Source organism: Puma concolor, chromosome A2, assembly GCF_028749965.1.
Source record: "Puma concolor isolate L17-30 chromosome A2, mPumCon1.1.hap2, whole genome shotgun sequence".
Classification (NCBI taxonomy): Eukaryota; Metazoa; Chordata; class Mammalia; order Carnivora; family Felidae; genus Puma; species Puma concolor.
The window spans coordinates 111,453,488-111,472,197 of NC_141668.1; the positions used below are offsets into that span (position 1 = coordinate 111,453,488).

The 18,710-nt window shown below is 47.1% G+C and overlaps 1 protein-coding gene across 4 annotated transcripts in view; it reads right to left on the reverse strand.

Annotated features, from left to right (window-relative positions):
- Positions 1–18,710, reverse strand: part of ZXDC (ZXD family zinc finger C) — a 38,799-nt gene that overhangs the window by 7,130 nt on the left and 12,959 nt on the right. Inside the window, exons 6-8 of one of the 4 annotated variants that reach the window (XM_086697260.1) lie at positions 16,942–17,132; positions 15,220–15,282; positions 14,479–14,563 (exon numbers count right to left, since the gene is read on the reverse strand). In XM_086697260.1, the coding sequence (XP_086553386.1) occupies positions 14,479–14,563; positions 15,220–15,282; positions 16,942–17,132 (339 nt within the window). Of the gene's footprint in view, positions 1–14,478; positions 14,564–15,219; positions 15,283–16,443; positions 17,133–18,710 lie in introns of all 4 variants that reach the window. The other 3 variants (XM_025921429.2, XM_086697261.1, XM_086697259.1) reach the window with 3 other exon arrangements.

An 18,710-nucleotide genomic window follows, 5' to 3' on the forward strand; every position in this document is an offset into this window, starting at 1 on the left:
GCAGCTGCAAAATCAGCTCCTTTGGGCAGCTCAGGACAACTACACGAATGAGTGCGAGCACCACGGTCAGCGTGCACCGTCAGGATGGTGCCTGTTTCTCACAAAAGGTCCGATTTCATTTTTCAGGTCAAACAAACATATTGCAACATGGATCAAGGGATGTTATGAAAATCACTATGAAGGAAAGCACCAAGTAATGTACCTTTTTAAGCTACTTTTAAAAGCAAGATTTAAATATGTGTATCTAATACTTACTAGCCAGCTGTATAAGATAAAAGCAAGGTCATTCTGAGCCACTCCTCATTTATTTCACAATGATTCAATGACAAGTGCGTAGGCCACACTCTATCTTACCTATGAAGCAAGAAGTATGATCAAAGCATCGTATCTCTTCAAAACATGTGCTAGCCTGTATGCCATGCAACTAGGGGGAAATGAAGTAAAAATGCTGAGAACAGAATCAGAAATAGATCCCACTTAATTTTCCCAGACAACAGCATTAACATGTTTCCTTTATACCTCATGAAAGACAACAGTATTCCCTGCTGAAAAACAAGCCAGTAACTAGAATATGATTGTATTTTTGTTAAAGGGATGTAAGAGGTATTGATTCTGTAACAGGAAATAAGATGGACTATAACGAGAATATTCATGACACGTAAGCTAAACTGGTTTTAGCTACTCTATTAGCACACACTCCATCTAAAAGGAATCATATACATTCTCTTTTCAGTGTGTACCTTCAAGCCAATGCCTAAGAATCTGGTAGTCCCACAGACGCCACAGTTAAACACTGAGATGAGAATCACTGTCTAACCTGGAGGGCTCTAGCACCTTCTCTGGTTAATAGTCCCTCCTAGGGATGCAGTGTCACCAGCTAAAAGGAACCGCTCAGGCTTATGTATCTGAACACCGCTGCTTTCATGGGATCCTCCTTAAAAGCAGTTCATGCTAGGACAAGAGCAGAAAGGTGGGAAAGGTGAGGGCTCTAAATGAACGCGGCTCCCACCCCCACGGCCCCTTCTACACTGTATCTTGGTGCAGAACCTCTCAACATGGCCCCCTACCAGAACCCATGCACGAGAAATGCCAAGCTGGCAAGAGTGACTCAAGGCAGTCTTGACGCCTGTGTGAGTTAATCCATACACGATGCCTCCACGAAGCCAGCACTCTCAGGTGTTCTGGGTCTGGGGTTCTGGAAGAGCTTTTATATAGGCCCTAAGGTGCTGCGCCACAGGGAGCTTGGTGGAGGGATGGGACTCGCTGTCATGAAGGAAAGGAGGACAGGAGAGCCTGCAGAAGTCCTAGACCCAAATGCACGGTCTTAAACTACAAATGGAAGATGACGATCTGAAAGCAGGTTCCCTTCCAACTAGCCATGCTCGCCTCCCCTTCCAAGTCTTCTCATCCATCCAAGGTCCTGGAGCCGGGCCAAGGGCTCCCATCAGCACCCTGAGGAAGCCACGAGGGAAGAAGGTGGGCCATAAGAGGGAACCTGAGCCCACACACTGAGCGCCCAAGCGCTTGACCTCTAGACTCCCTGCTCAAGAGAAAAAACACCTTTACCTGCTGGAGCCATCGGCACAGGGTGCTGGGGTACATGGCCCCAAATGATACACTGTGCTATCTGGTAATGTGCCATCAACATGTAAAACAGCTGAAAATGAATTACACACTGCCTGAGTTAGTTATGCAAGCCCACCAATCCACGGATGCTTGAAGGCTTACAGCCAACACATGGAACCCCATGACGGCCATGCGGCCGCCCTCACTAGTAAAGATGCCATGACACTACGTGTAACATGACTTAATAAACTTAATAAACCGATCTCAAGAAAAACTAAAGAATCCCTTTCTCACAGTGGAAATCCAGAAACCTTTAAAGGGCAAGTCATCTTCATAATGAACGAATTTTGCTTCGATAACCTCAACACTGATCCGAAACACTGGTTTTGTGCTAGATAACTTGAAAGAGCCGGGAGAGGAGAGAAGGAGAAATCCAGCCGGCAATTAAGTTAAGTAGACCTAAAAAGAGAATCCTGCTCGGGCATGAAATAGCCAGGTGAGCCGGAGTGCACAGCGAACTGTGGTGCAGCATCACCTCACCTTACAGAGCCATCATCAGAATTAGGTGAGACCAGCAGCACAGAGCCTGGCTCAGGCAAGGTGCTCCACACATCTCTTGGAGATGCCCCTAGGCTAACAGCTACAGAACCCAGTGCCATCCCAAGCACGTGCCATCCTCGCCCCCAGGAGGGATGTGCAATGGAGATGGTCAGCTCCCTATCCTACACACCGCTGGCTCAGAGGGCTCCTTCCCCCCACCAGGTGGGTAGCGGGGAGCATGATGAACTTTGGGCTCATGCAGGCTTTCTCTGCTGGGCATCCTCACTGAACCACAGAACACAGTGAACTATCTGAGTGCCTATTGCCCAATTCTCCTAAGGATGGGAGGCTAGACCCATCACATACCCTGTATGGTGGCGGGCACTGGGGCTTCATGCTTTCACACTTCCTGTTGTTTAGTTCTACGCGGCTGTTAAAGGATGTACCACAAGAACATGTTTATTCACAAGAAAAAATGTTCGTGCTTAATAGCAACAAGCAGGTAAGAAATACACGTAAAAATACACGTGTATCATTTCTTCAAAACAAGTAACAGGTATAGTTTAGACACGTAGGGAAATGTTTAACATCAAAACGCTGGAAGTGGTTTTCCCTGGGTGGTGGAGCTGCCGGGGAAGGTACGTTAAGAAATCCATGATTTTTCCCTAAGAGCACACCAACATTACCGGAACCCCTGACGGAACGTGCACCCTTAGTTTACGGGCCCGCACGTCTGTGCTCCGGCTGTCCCCACTTGTCTGGGGGCCTTGCTCTCCACCAGAGCACTGGCTGGCTTTCATCACGGACACCCTTCAGGAGGCCTGGGTCACCTCCAGCACAGTGGTCTCCTGCCCCATCAATTTTTTCGAAGCCCGTGTGGAGATTTTAACTAACTAAGTCTTCCAAATGAACTTAAACCTGACGGGTATTTTTTTTTTTCTTTTAAAAAGTTCCTTTTGGGGGGCGCCTGGGTGGTTCAGTTGGTTAAGCGTCCAACTTTAGCTCAGGTCATGATCTCAGGGTTCATGACCTCAAGCCCCCGAGTCAGGCTGTCTGTTGTCAGTGCAGAGCCCGTTTCTGATCCTCTGTCTCCCTCACTCTCTGCTCCTCCGTCACTCGCTCTCAAAAATCAACATTAAAAAAAAGTAATAAAAAGTTCCTTTGGGGGTACCTGGGTGGCTCAGTTGGTTAAGTGTTCAACTCTTGGTTTTGACTTGGGTCATGATCTCACGGTTTGTGGGTTTAAGCCCCACATCAGGGACAGCACAGAGCCTGCTTTGGGATTCTCTCTCTGCTCCCACCCCCTCAAAATGAACAAACTTAAAAACTGAAATAAGAAATAAAAGGCTCCTTTGGGATTTTAAAGGAAATGAATAAAAAATGTAAATTAACAGTACGAATTGAGTGTTCCATCCAAGTACACAGTAAGCTGTAAACAGGCCCTTATCCAGGCGCAGCATATCTGTCACTAGCAATTCTGATACTTTATTACTTTCATTGCCATTATGAGTGACATCTATTTTTCAGTATTGTTTTTCCGATTATTCTGATAGAAAAGCAACTCATGTGATATATGCAAACATTTTTTATACAATTAGCTACTGGTTTACCCTTATTTGTAATTATTTGAGTCTATTCCCTTGGGTTTTCTAAGCCTGATAATCATCACTGATGGGCAATCACATCTTCCTATTGATTTTTCTCTAAAGTTTCCATAAAAACGTCCAATGTTATTGTAGTGCTGGTGTGGCTGCATCTTCTGATCATAACGGGAACAGGTTCCCCACTGAAAATAATGTTGACTGTTTTTCTGACTTGCTCTCCATTATTAGGGAAATCTTTTTAGTTCCTAGTTAAAGGTTTATGATTTTTGAAAATCAACAATGATGAGTTTTATCTACTGCCTTGTTTGGCATCAGTGAAGATCATGCGGTTCGCCTCTGGCTCTCTGATGTGGCAAATCATACTGACAGCTGCCTAACCGTGACCCACGTGGAACCCTACACAAGCCCTAGTCATCTGGAATTCAGTGGCTGGTATTTTACTCAGGGGTTCTACGCCCACTTCACTCGCTGAAGACGAAACGCTCTTTTCTTATGTGTAGTACAGCTAGCAGGCTGACTGAAGGTTCTGGAGCCAGTCGGCCTTGGGTGCTCCACCCCGGTGCGGCCATCCATCAGCTGTGCAGCCCCATCAAGTCAATCTCTCTGTGCCTCAGCTTCTTCATCCAGAAAGTGGAGTATCAGCGCTTACATCTCATAGGGTTGCTGTGAGCAGTACATCAGAACAATGTTGGGTATATGAGCTTCGATGAACTGTTACGCCTCGGTCAGGTGTAGCTCTGGGGTATGCTAACTGAATGCCTCTTATTTGAAATGTGGCCGGTGATTAGCTATCTGTTCATGGTTTACCGTTCTTTCAAATACTGCCTGGATCTTTACTTCATTAGGTACTGGGCTGTAACGGCAATCCTCACCATGAAGCTTACGATTGCTGCCTGTGTCCTAAGCACACATACATATGTTTTCCAGGGACCTACAGATGAAGCTACAATCAGAATGCAATGATGAAGCAGTAGAGCGTACCCTGGAAATACTGAGAGGGCCAGTACCAAGAGATCTCGAAAAAGGTTTGGGATAATCTAGCAGCAATAATGCAGTCATCATAGCCCTTATGAAACTGTCCATAGAGGATTAGTCAGGGGCCCATCAGGGCCCCAGGAACACTCTAGGTAAAACACCCAGAGGGATTCCACGCAGACGATGGGGTACACCAGTGATAGCATACTAACGAGCAACCACCTAAGTTGGCACAGCAGGTAGGCACCACCACCTCAGAATCCAGAAGAGGGACAGTGCCCAGGAGCCAGAACTATATCAGGGTCAAGGGCTGCCCAGCAAGAACTGGGACCGCGGGGGAAACACAGCTGTTGTCATAAAACTCCTACCAAAGCAGAGCGTGAACAAGGTCCCGGTTCCTCCTTCCTCCCTCCACCTAATCCCCTGCCAATGCTCCTGCTGGCCAACCTAGGCTAGGAGTCTAGGAAAGATAGTCCTGAGGTCGTGAAGGTCAAACTGGCAAGCTGGAAAGGAGGACTCTAATGGTTCACATGAAAAGGCTGTCCAGGAGCTCCCAGGGTGACAGAGAAACGGGGGCAGGATTTGGGGACAGAATACGCCTCCATGTACCATCCAGAGTTCAGGACCACCAGACCACACACATCTGGCCTTGGCTCCCAGGGCCTGGCTCCCACCCCTGCCCGCTGAACTCCAAAAGCCAGTGGACTGGAGCCACATACACACGAAGTCCTGCCACTGTTTTCCTTATTTTGCTCCAATAAAAACTAAATGAATGTACAGAAGCACATGCTGTGATGAGCAAGACATACATGCTACTGAACTAACCACTGGGTCCTCTAATCAGCACTGGGCTAAGTGTTTTACTTAGAATCCTTTACCATAAGAATCCTCACGGGTAATCCACACAACCACCTGGAGAGGCAGGTCCTGTACTGTCCCTCGCAACAGAGGAGGCTGCAGCCGAGGGGCCAGACACCTGCCCAAAGCCACTGCAACCAGAGGAACAGACCTCAACCCCATCCCTGACCCCCACGGTGGTGCTCCGATCCCTAGCCACTTAGCGCTGTCACGAGTCACCGCACATGGCGGCATGGATATAGCACAGCTCTCCGAAGTGTGGCAAAGCCAATCACATCTTCTATGCTGCACAAAGGCCCCTCCTCACAAGGATCAGGAACCTGCCAAGAGAGGGCTTTCGGCAGGCTGCCAGGGTCAGACTTCCATGCTCACTTGACAGCAAGGTGGGAGGACCTGCAGGGGGAGCAGGCGTCTACTAAGGAGACAGAAGGGGAGGGAACAGCACAGGGCACGCTCTGTAAAGGTAACAGAAACAAAACAAGGGACAGCAGCTAGTCAGTAGAGGGCAGGCCTGTACGACCAGGACTGAGAAGAGCCTCATCACCAGCTCACCGCCGGGTGCAGGACACCTCAACTCCCAGCCTATTCGGGGGACAGGGGTCACGTTTCTCCACCACCACCACCACCATCACCACCACAGGAAGTCCGCTGCCCCCAAGCCCCTTTATCTACTTCAGATCTCTGGCCATACCAGCTCTTCAAACCATCGCTCTAGTCCAGGAAGCAAACGGAACCTGGGCCCCAAGGGATGGGCGCGGCCCCTGCCCACAAGTGTACTGCCTGGAGGCTCCCTCTCCAAAGAGCTGCTCAAACACGCTGTGCTTACACTAACCTGCACAGTCTAACCCTGGGTATGTGAAGGTCAGCGGTGCAGAGGGTACTACCATGGACAGCTGAAGCAAAATCATCCTAAGGACAAGACCAGGTGGCCTCCCTCCCCATACCCCCCCCCCCCCGTCTGCAATCCACTTTGCTCCCCCATCACGGGTCACGCCGGCCACCCTGGGCGCCTACATGGAGCCTACGGGGTGTAAAACAGCCCCAAGTGATCCTGACACACATTCTCCCACGCCACCAGGGAGCGTTTACTCCAGCCGCAGTCCAGACTCCCCATCCACCCTGCCGGGGGCCTTCATGACGCTCAAGTTCATAATCCACTCTTGCAGGTCCAGTGTCTTTGTGAATGTTCCCAGAATTCTCTTCTAGAAAACAGGCTGTAACTGAGGCATGTCCTCAGTTAACGGCCAGCCCGCACTGGGGCCTTTCTCCCGTCTTCCCTTAGTGTGGCTCTCCTGCTCTCAGCATGGCAGCGTGGGAAGAAATGGAAGGAGCCTAGTGACTCCGATGCCTAAAGATTTTTGCTTTAATGTGGGGGCGGGGGGGGGGAGGGATGTGTGTACATGTATTTTAAAAAACAGATTTTTGACTTAATTTCAGAGCTCAATCCAACCCAATAAATCAAACATTCCAGTGGCACAGACTGACCAGTGGCAGCAAGCACAGCATCTCACCTGGCCGTCCACCCGCAAGCCCATCTTCCAATGTGGGACGAGCTGGCTGTGCTGAAGGAGCCACAAAGGGCCCCGCCCTGTGCTGCCAGGCCCTCACCTGTTCCTTACTGCTTCCGTCACCCTCTTCTGGGAAGGGAGACCAGTTCCAGACTCCATGTCTCGGTTTACAGGTAAAGTGGCTGGGGAGCTCGCCCAAGTGCCCCAGGTGTGACACCCCCCTCCCCCCCCTGCAAAGCCTCCACTGGTGTGCTCCATCCTGGCAGAATAGCTGTTCCACTTCCCACGACTTAAACTGGGGGTCGATATTTATTAATTACATAATTAATGTATTTTCAAGTACAAAAAATAAAAATGGTGAAAATGATTTAAAAACCCATAATCTTAACACTCAAGAAAAACCACTATCCATGCAAGGATGTTTGTTTGCTCTACCATTTGTGTTTCTATGCAAATACATGCACAAAATGTGTCTGTCAACGACACACTCGGCTTTTCTTACAAACACGGACTTACCAAACCTATGCACAACATGTGCTTTGCTGGCATAATAATTATGAGCTATAAATATTTAGTAGTACACAGCTCCACACTGAGCAGCAGCTGACATGTGGGCCCTTACGTAGATCCCTGGATACTTCCCTGAGAAAAGTCCCAAAATAGTTATTTCATGATTGAACGTTACGCAGATCTTTTGGCTCTCGAAAACAGTATCAAATGACCGTCCAGAAATGTCACACTGCATCCCCAGTGAGGCTCTCCCCAGCACAGCCCAGGAACGCGTTCCTCGCGCCCCCGTGTGGGCTCTGGGTGTCCTCGCCTCTGAGTACCGAGCACACCCCTCTGATGACGAAGGGGACGCCTCTTCGTGTCAGCTGCCTCCTGCACAGCGCTTGCTCAGGTCCCCTACCCCTTTTCCTAAGGATGCTTTCATCTTTCTTATTATTTCATGCTGTGTCTGTTCATTCAAAACCTTTCCGCGTCCGCTGATCTCCAAGGCCTGTGCCTCTGCTCTGCTCTGGGCATCTGTGCCCCATGAGGAGTGTGCTCCCCAGGGAGAGCGGCGTGGCGGCCCGGGCGTGAGGCCGGCTGCTGAGAAGTGTCTACCTTAGAGAGCTACCGTGAAGATCAAACACGAGCTGAACCACAGAAAGCACACAGCTGAGAACAAAGTAGGCACTGGCTATCCGAACAGCTTTCCATGCCTTTCAAATTCCTTAAAGCCCTCATCTTCGTTCTTTATCCTGCACAGAACCTTAGTGTTTCTTCCCAAAAGGCCGTCACTCGTTTGCCATAATTGGAAGAACCATATTGACGTGCACAAAGAAGAACAGCCACAGGCCTGTTTATCAACGTGCGTCCCTCTGTGTCCTGGCCTAAGGCCACGGCTCCACCACGGTTTTCATGGCTGCAGCTTGTGAGGCATCCCCAGGCAGAGGGCACATCCTCCAGGTCAGTGTCCCACGTGTCCTCAGGAACCTCTGCCCCTAGGTTCCTACATAAGTGCTCTGAAATCTCCGCGGAATTTCAGATAGAATTGTGTTAAAGCCTGCAGGAAGTGTCCGCCTGACTGCTGTAAAGGTGGCTTTCTCTTTTTTTTTTTTAATTTTTTTTTCAACGTTTTTTATTTATTTTTGGGACAGAGAGAGACAGAGCATGAACGGGGGAGGGGCAGAGAGAGAGGGAGACACAGAATCGGAAACAGGCTCCAGGCTCTGAGCCATCAGCCCAGAGCCTGACGCGGGGCTCGAACTCACAGACCGCGAGATCGTGACCTGGCTGAAGTCGGAGGCTTAACCGACTGCGCCACCCAGGCGCCCCTAAGGTGGCTTTCTCTTGAGCACTCCACTGCTGTTAGCAAATCTTGATGGCTCCATTAAGACAGCTCCAGCATTTACCCACTTCTTCCTGCCAGCAGCCACCATCTGCCCTGCTGGGGACAGCAAGGAACCCCTACCTGCTCTCCTTGACCCGTGACCTTAGGGTTTACTTTCAAAAGAGCAGCTGGAATGATCCTTTTAAAAATATGTCACTTTCAGAAGGCATCTGGGTGGCTCAATCGGTTAAGCATCTGACTTCAGCTCAGGTCATGATTTCACAGTTTGTGGGTTCGAGCCCCTCATCGGGCTCTGTGCTGACAGCTCCAAGCCTGGAGCTTACTTCAGATTCTGTGTCTCCCTCTCTCTCTGCCCCTCCCCGTTCACACTCTGTCTCTATCTCAAATATAAACAAACATTTAAAAAAATTATTTTTAATAAATAAATAAAAAGGTGTCACTTTTCTAATTATGTCTTCATGTTTCCCCATCTGACTGTGAGCAAAAGCCAAAGTTCCAGCACAGCCCCAAGCAGCCTGGCCTCCCACCTGCTCTCTGATCACTTCCGTAAAGTGAGCCTCCTCACTCTGACAACAGAGGCCTTTCCACTGAGAGCACCCTCCAGCCTCAGGCTGGCAGGGGCTGTCCCTTTGCCCACATCTACCCACACGGCTATTTCCCTTCCTCCCCTCCATCAAGGGCCTCCTCCTCTGTTGAGGCCTCCGTCTACCCTATTTGAAAACTGCAAACCAACACTGACCCCTTTCCTTGTTTTGTTCACATTTACCGTTTGAGTTACTGTTTTTGTTTATCCAAAACTCCCCTCAACTCCACCCCCACCCCCAACTCCCACATCAGAATGCAAGCAGTGATGCCCATGTTATGTACCTGTCCCTGCATGGCAGGCAGCAAGGACGTGTATCAAAAGGAAGGAGTCACCACATTTGAGAACTTCATCTTTTCTCTGAGTCAAGTTTTGTTGTCTTCTTTTCTTCCTCCTCCTTTATGTCCTACCCACTCACAAAATTTCCCCCTGGTTGCTCCGGAATTTTTGTCACTACTGTGAATGTGGTATTTTCTCCACTGTATTTCCTAACTAGCCACATTGGACACTTCCCATAATTACACGTTTATGTTATAAGCAGTTACTTACATGTCTTTAAACTAAAGAGTTTATTAAGTTTTCTTTTGTTTTCCAAGTAATTTTTACTTTCTATCCTACCACACTATGGTCAAAAACATGTACTACCAAATTAGGTTCTTTCCCCTAAAGACTTTACGGCTTTCCTAATTTGTTCAGTTTAATTTTGATAAATATCCCATGGTTATGGAGTAGGACCTACGAAATCAATTTTATTAACCCCATTGTAAATATCTTTCATAGGTGTATTGTTTTATGCTTAATTTGCAAATAATGAGCTAAATTACCCATTTCCAATATTGGTAGGTTTTCATTTACCCAGTTCTAGATTTCCACCACTTTTTACTTTATCTTATTTGGTATTATAAGTTTCATATAAATATTCACATAATGGTTATTCATATAACCGTTATATTCATATATAAATATTCACAAAAATGTTATAAATCTTAGTCTTGCTGTTGATTACATATGTGAACAGCAGTCAACAAAAGGGAAAGTCTTCTCTGCCCCAGTTGCTCTGAATTCTACGCTTCTGATATTTATGATTAACCCCTGCTTTGTGATTGTTTTATCAGGTCTTAATTTTAAGCTTCCTAATAAATATTCCCATCCAGGGTGTGCCACCTCTAGACAACCCGTGATAGAGATTTTCGCCTTTTGACTCTTGCCAAAAAAAAGTTAGGGCAGTCACGTGCATTTACATTTTTACTGACACACAGACACGGTTTTGCTGTTTACTGCCTCTTCCATTAAGTGCTATACATTCTTTCCTTTCCCCAACCTCAGAGACCAGAAAAACACACATCCATTAGTAGACTTGATGTCGGTTGCATTAAAAAAAGTTTGTTTTGCCATCAGCTTCAAGAATGAAAGTTTCTCTTTACTTTTTATATTTTTATATTTGGCAGGGGACCACAATACTAAAGATACAGAAAATGGCGCAATTTTACTTTCTGTACACAATAGCAACCCAATGGGAATAGTCTTGAATTTCAGACCCTATACCTTATTTTTCCAATCATTCAGACTGCACATTTTCTAAGAATCAATACGCACACTCTGCACTTAACTACACTGACAACAATGACCCCCAACGGTGTTTAAATGGCTTAACTCCACTGAGTCCTGTTTCCCTGCAACTTCTCTTAGACTTACTATTTTTTTGTTTCTTTATTTATTTTTGAGAGACAAAGAGAGACAGAGCACGAGCAGAGGAGGGGCAGAGAGAGAGGGAGACACAGAATCTGACACAGATTCCAAGCTCTGAGCTGTCAGCACAGAGCCTGACAGAGGGCTCGAACTCACAGACCATGAGATCATGACCTAAGCCGAAGTTGGACGCCCAACTGACTGAGCCACCCAGGAGCCCCACATCTCTTAGACTTATTACACGATAATCATTGAATCCTGAAAGCCAAAAAGCTCCCAAACCCACATTTCCCCCTCTAAATCTGGTGCCAAACAATTATTTAGTGGCTAACATCTGACATGAACTCACAGGAATATATTTAACTGAGAAGCACTGACATATTAACTAGGCATGTTAAGAAATATAGAACAGATGTACCTTATTACCATTTAAAAGTTAAAATATTCCAAGTCCAAACCTCAGCCAGCACAGGTTAACGTACATGAAGATATTCCCTGGCCCTGTCTGCTGGGAAGGCCTAGGCACAATGACACCCAGGTAGCAATGAGCAACAACCACAAAGAGTGCCCTGACCTTGGTTTCTGAAACCATTTTCCAATAAAAGGAGAAGTGGCTGAAAACTGGGCTGGGGCAGGGAAAATACAAGACGGTGCCACAAATTAGGGAAATGCCCCTGAAAAAAAAAAAAACAGGGCATGCTGAAACAGCACAAGAATCCTGGGGCACCTGGGCGGCTCAGTGGGTTAAGCGTCCGACTTCGGCTCAGGTCGTGAACTTGCAGTTCGTGGATCCAAGCCCTGGTCGGGCTCTGTGCTGACAGCTTGGAGACTGGAGCCTGCAGCCTGCTTTGGATTCTGTGCCTCCCTCTCTCTGCCCCCCTCAAAAATAAAGATCACACTGTCTCTGTCTCGCTCTCTCAAAAATAAAGATGAGAGGAAGGAAGGAAGGAAGGAAGGAAGGAAGGAAGGAAGGAAGGAAGGAAGGAAGGGAAAGAAAGAAAAGGAAGGGAGGGCGGGCGGGTGGGCACAAGAATCCAACTGAAAGAGCTGCCAGGAGCCAGAGCTGGAGCAATCTGAGCAGCAAATAAATACTGATAATACTGATTATCGTTCAGTACTCCTCACAATAACCTAAAGGATAATAAACACCTCTGAGTCCACACTAATGTAACCAAAACATAAATGAGGGAGAAGAGACCACTTTCCCTTAGAGAAGTACAGGGATGAGGGAGAAAGAAAATCACCACTAGAACACCACAGTAACAAAGTCCACCCTTAAGTGCTGAATGAGGGGAGGCTTAAGGAGAAACAGGATATTTGCATGAGCGCAGGAGCAGATTAACCTTGCCCAAGGACAAGTCTGGCCTTTGCCTCTGGATCCTGAAAAGAAATCGCAAGGTCCCTGGAAGGTCCAGCCTGGTAAGTGTGTCTACCTGGGAGCCCTCAGGCACTTCAGTCTACCGACGTGATTTATAGTGGAGGTCTCGGGTCGCAGAGTCAGCTCAACCTTCGGAGGGGCTGGAGACTGTCAGCCACATGGACAGGCACCCATCTGTGCAATCGAGACACGATCAATGTGTGGATATGAAGGCCCAGGTGAGCTCCCCTGGTTGGCAATACTTTGTCACACTATGGGAGAAGTCAGCACTGTCTGCAAACAGGACAGACTGCCCACCAGAGGTCTGGGACCTCCAGAAGGAAGAACACCTAATCACTTGCAAGGGAGTTACGCCACCCGCCAACAAATGACCCACTGGATCAAAGCTCAATTAGATCCAGCCTCTAGATGGGATCACTGATTTATAGGAACCACAGAAGACAGAGGAACCGGTTAATCTCCAGCACAGTGGTGCAACCAGCCAAATCTAGACTGGCCAACTCCGCGGGACAAACCACCCAGATTCTCCCACAAGCACACGGGACAAAAATGGAGGGAGAAACCTACAGATGACAAAGAACATTAAGAAACATATCAACCAATAGTAATATAAGGCTTACTTGGAATGCGATTCAAGCAAATAGCTATAAAAATCATTTACAACGTTTGAGACAACTGAAAATTTGAACACTTGCAAAATATTAAGGAAATACTGTTAATTTTTAAAGAAGTGATATCATATGGGTTTGCTTTTTAAGTGTCATTGTTTAAAAGATAATGTGGAACTATTTAAAAAATTAAAAATAAGTAAAACCACCTCTACAGATAAAAACAATTAAAAATAAAAGTACCTCCACAGATGCTACCCAAAAGCAACGCAGTCAATGTAACATGTACCATACACCTGAATGTTCAGTGTCCTTTGTCCTTCAAGTGGAGGTTACCGATCGGGTTAAACAGAGGCATCTGCTTCCCTTCACTGACTCTGCCTAGCAGGTGCTAGATTCTTCCACTCTATGGACGTCCTCTACCACCACATACTTTCTTCTATTATCTCTACAAGTGCCATGGGGACACTGTGTGACCGCTGTGGAGGTAACCCTTCCCCAGTCACAGGGAACAGGGCCACGAACAACATTCGCTGTAGGGCACTATCTGCTTTAAGAAAACAGATTAACAGAAAATAGGGAGTGATTTTAAAGAAGCCATGATATTAAGAAAGATACAAACTGTACTGCTAACCGTACATACTCTTTGATATTCTTCAAATAAATTTTAGACAAAGAGACACATGAAACACTCGAAAAACAGTACTAGAAGTCATCGCTGTTTCCTTTACAGAAGGATTTTCCAGTTTCTTCACGCACGGCATCCCACCATTCCATTCTCTAGACAGACAACAGACAGATGCACGAGGCCACAAGTTAACAGGTCTTGTCTGGTCCACTCAAGTGTTTTTTAAAAATTCGACAAAGTTGCTGACGTTTTAAAATTACAAGATTTTAACATAACGCTGAACTACGCATCCACAATGCCACATGCCACCCAAGGGCCGGCTCCGCAAAACCCTGCTCCTGGGACAGCAGCAGCCCCGTCCCCAGGCTGTTCCCAATGCCACGGACAGGGGCCAGTTGCCATCTGGCAGCAGGTTCCCACCTCTGCTCTTCTGACCCTTGGCCTGGCTGTTCTTTACCTTAGTGGCCTACTAGGCAACAGACACTGGAGTCTGCAACTGCTAACTTTCGCACAGCCTTTTCAGGTCAGCAAGACGTCTCCAGACGGATGCTGGAAATTTTGCGGTATCTTCTGAAGTTCACATAAAGGGCATTTTGAACGTAAAAGTAACACAAAGAACACAGAAATGCCTATTCCGTGTGTTTCTTCTCATTAAGGCCCAGGGTGACTCAGAGCCCTCACTCCCCCAGCACACACAGCCTCACCTGCGATGCTCCCAGCTCCTTTCTGCTTTTTTTTCTTGGCTAGTTGAATGGCTCGGGAATCAGTTCTTGCTGAGCCCCCACTTTCCTGGGACCAAAGAAAAGTGTGTCAGTCACTTGTTCCAAATGGCAAAAGAAGGGTAGTAAGGGAACTATGGAAATGTACTAAGTCTGCCTCCTGAACAGAGTAGTCCGATAATCTCTGAGGATCTCCAGCAAAGGTTCACCGAGAATCAAATGCTACATCCAATTACGGTGACAACTAAACAGAACGAGAGGTGGAACAATATACATGATTTTATTATCCAGAGAAGCAAAGTTTATTCCTCCAAAGTCTAAAACATATTAAAATATTTTACACAGAAACTGTTATAAAAGGAGTTACATACTTCTCTGCTGTCCGAAACAAATAACCAGCTTCCCTCGGTGGTTCAAGATTAATTAGCTGCAGCACTTCTCAACATTTTCCAGAACATGCCACACGATACTTGTATGGCAGACCTAGGGAGGTCCTATTTCATATCCCCACTACAGAAGCCGCTCTGGTGGTGAGGCCTGACTCAAAAGTTATATACACCAAAACAGTAACTACATTACCGAATTCAGGAAGTTTACTGAGGGGGCCGAACAGTATTCAAATGGGACTTCGCTTCTATAAGTTTGTGAATGTGTTGATACGAAAAAGAGTTTAATACTTATCACTACAAGAAGAAAAAGAACAGCCCTCATCAGCTCGTGGCATACCTGTAACCCATTCACCACACACCATCTGTGCTCAGAGAATCGAGGCAGCCCAACGTCACACAGCTAGCGAGAAAATGAACAAGGAGTCAGGATCAATGTCATGGCGGCTTCTCCTGCCTCCACCCACAGTTACAGCTCCGGAGATACCGTGGTACCAAGGATCTCCTATTTCCCAAGGCACCAAGGCCCTCTACACAGGCCTGGCCTCCCCACTGATCGCTGAGCCTTGGCCATCTCCCCTCCTGGCCCAGTCACCTGGTGGTTCAGCAACTGCTGTGGCCACTTAGGCAAAGGCCGGCAAGTATGGCCATGCCACCGCCAAGCAAGAGCCGTCAGAAAAGGTACGACCGACCGTGCTTCTCTCAGACTGAAAGGCTCCATGGTAGATGGGTTACCACATCCCTCACAATGGATTCTAATTCAAAGGATTTAATTTTTTTTTTTAAACTATGGTAAAATAGGATTTAACGTTTTGAACAACAGAAGTATCACCACCAAATTTAACCCATGCCACAAAGAAACCTATTTGATCATTCCCATCTGAGACTGAGGAAAAAAAAAGAGACTCTCCCCCAAGAATCTTTAATTAAATTATTTTAAATTAAATTATATTAAATGTATTAACTGACATAAATATAATTAAAAGTATATTAACTGTGGAGCCTCACAACTGGAGAGGTCCTCTTATAACCCTCCAGAAACAGAAGCTCACAAACCACTCCTTTTCTTTCTTGTTAATTCTAATTTAAAAAAATTTTTTCTCTTTTACATGGTTTTAAAGTTTCCATTAAACCTGATGTCATGATTCCTCTTCCTCTGGCCGTTAGGAAGTCTAAGGACCTCTTATCCCATGGAAAGCACAAAGGCAAGACATTTCAACGTTACGAAATACCTCATTTTTTTTTTCCAGAAAAGAAACACATCATCACAGAATCACAAAACTCAAAAGGACCTTAGAAATCATCTAGCCAAACCCCCTCATTTTAGAAATAAATGAGAATTTAAGGTTCAGACAGGATAAGTGATTTCCTCAAGGTCATAAAAACTAGTCAGTTCCAGACTCAAGATCAGAATTCAGATTTCCAGACTTGTAGTCCAGGGCTCCGTCTCTTTTCGCAAACCAGTAAGAAATGTCTGCACATGAACGATTAATCCAGAACATCCTCAAGACTGAGTGTAAGAGAAGCGAGTTACGCAGTGGTGACTGAATAGAGCACTTCATACCAAATAGAAGCTGCCGGTCCCCGCACTGAGCCCTGTGTCTCTCTGAGGACTGTGCTTGTCGGCAGGGCTGCAGAACGCCGACCGGGGCGCCCCTCGGCTCCGTTCCTGCTGCCTGACAGTGTCGGGGCCAGGAGGTGAGTCCGGTTCCACTTTGATTGGAGCCAGCAGCTCCGGGCCACTGGTGCTTCCTGGTGGGGGGCTCGGAGAGGTCAATGTGGTGGTGTTGTCTGCTAAATTACCTCCTGAGGTCAAAGCCTGTGAGTCCTGACTCAAGTTCTTCACAGGCACTGCTACCAGACAGCCTAAGGCTCCTGCACTTACAGTCTGCACATCATCCATACTGAAGCTGCTCTGCTGAAGAACTGTGGCTGCTGTCCCAAGAACGAGAGGGCCGTCCAGGCTTGGAGGAATGTCACTGTGGGCCACCAACACCAGCGGGTCCATGGACCCCAAGGAACTATTATTAGCAGGGAGGGTCCCTCCAAGAGAGGAGCTCACCGAAGTAACGTCAATAGTCAAGATTCCAGAGTTCAGCGCCTCATCTGAGGCCCCCGCGGCACTCCCACCGTCCCCAGGTGCATCAGAGAAGAGGGCCGCCAGGTCTATGTTGTTGAGCTCACTTTGGCCTGGGCTGCCGAGTTCACTGTTGTGTGTAAGAGAACTCGGAGCTCCAAGCTGAGGGAAGAGATCTGAAAGAGAAACGAATACTCTGGTTGTTGTATGCCCTTTAGGAGATCATGAAGTTCTGTCTGCGCTTTGGATGTCATGCTAGCAAGTGACCTATCAAGGTAACACGTACACTTCCTGCACCTGCTGCCTGATGCATCGAAGGTGGCCACACACCAAAGAAAGGCACTGCTTGATAACCTTATCAGGCTTTTTACATACATTGTCTCAAATCCTTAAACCGACAGGGATTTCTGCGACCGGAAATAACTTGAGAGTCTACGTAATGTTTCGCGAAGTCACATCAACTGGTAACAGGAAGTGGCAAGACTTGAATTCACATCTTTCTGGCTTCAAACCCAATGCTCTTTCTGCTACACAACATGAACTGCCCTCAAGAGGACTGTAAAACCTTCCACAGAACACAAATCTTCGGAAGTCAAACATAAGCTGAACTCTGGCTCTGAGGTATTTTTGGAATCAGCTTGTGTCAGCTCATGTCTCATCAAAATCTAGCTACCACTCCAAAACAAATTTGAGTCATCGGAGGGTGATCAGAGGGAATAAAAACTGTTCTGCCTGGAGTGCTCTGGGATCAAGGCCCTGGCTCAAGGCCCCAGCTCTAGGGACCGCAGAGAACTTAGACATCAGCCACAGGGCACCCAAGGAGCTACATTCCCTCCAAGGGGCCTCTCCTGACGGGCTCCCCTCCTCCCCACCGCCACTGTATTTCCAACCTCTATCACTCCTACCTCCCCCTAGGCCATGATCACCTGGAGGTGGGGAGTCTATCTGACCCACACGGTCCCTTCAGCACCAGGCACTGGTGCCTGGCTCCTAAATAGCATTTAATGATTATAGCAAAAATAATTCTAATAAATCCCTCTTGAGTCTTAAGTGTTCATTCAGTCTCAGTTGCTGGTCATATCACTCTTTAAATATTTGAATCTTTGTCATTCAATTAAACACTTTAAACACACTTCCCTTGGAGGAATAATAAACATTAAGCATATTTTAAAAATATTTCGAGGAACACTCAAAGCAGGGATTTATACACCACTACACCCAATCAGTCACCCCAAATCCTAGGATTCTTCAAGCACCAAGCAAACAGGAAAATGGGAGCACAAAATATTTGGGAGCCAAACAGGGCCTTGAAGTTATTTCTTCCCAAGAAACTTCTACCTGAAGCTTCTAGAATGTGCCAGTGCCTGGCCAGAGGGAAAAGGCTCTCTCAGTTCTCTGGCTCTATTCCACCTACACCAACTGTTAGCTAATCCCAAACTACTTTCCAGTTGTGCACACCAGCTCCGAGTGCCTATTAGAGTTCCAACGCAAACCTATGAAGAAAATCGGCTACAGGGGCGCCTGGGTGGCGCAGTCGGTTAAGCGTCCGACTTCAGCCAGGTCACGATCTCGCGGTCCGTGAGTTCGAGCCCCGCGTCGGGCTCTGGGCTGATGGCTCAGAGCCTGGAGCCTGTTTCTGATTCTGTGTCTCCCTCTCTCTCTGCCCCTCCCCCGTTCATGCTCTGTCTCTCTCTGTCCCCAAAAAAATAAATAAACGTTAAAAAAAAAAAAAATTTAGGGGCGCCTGGGTGGCG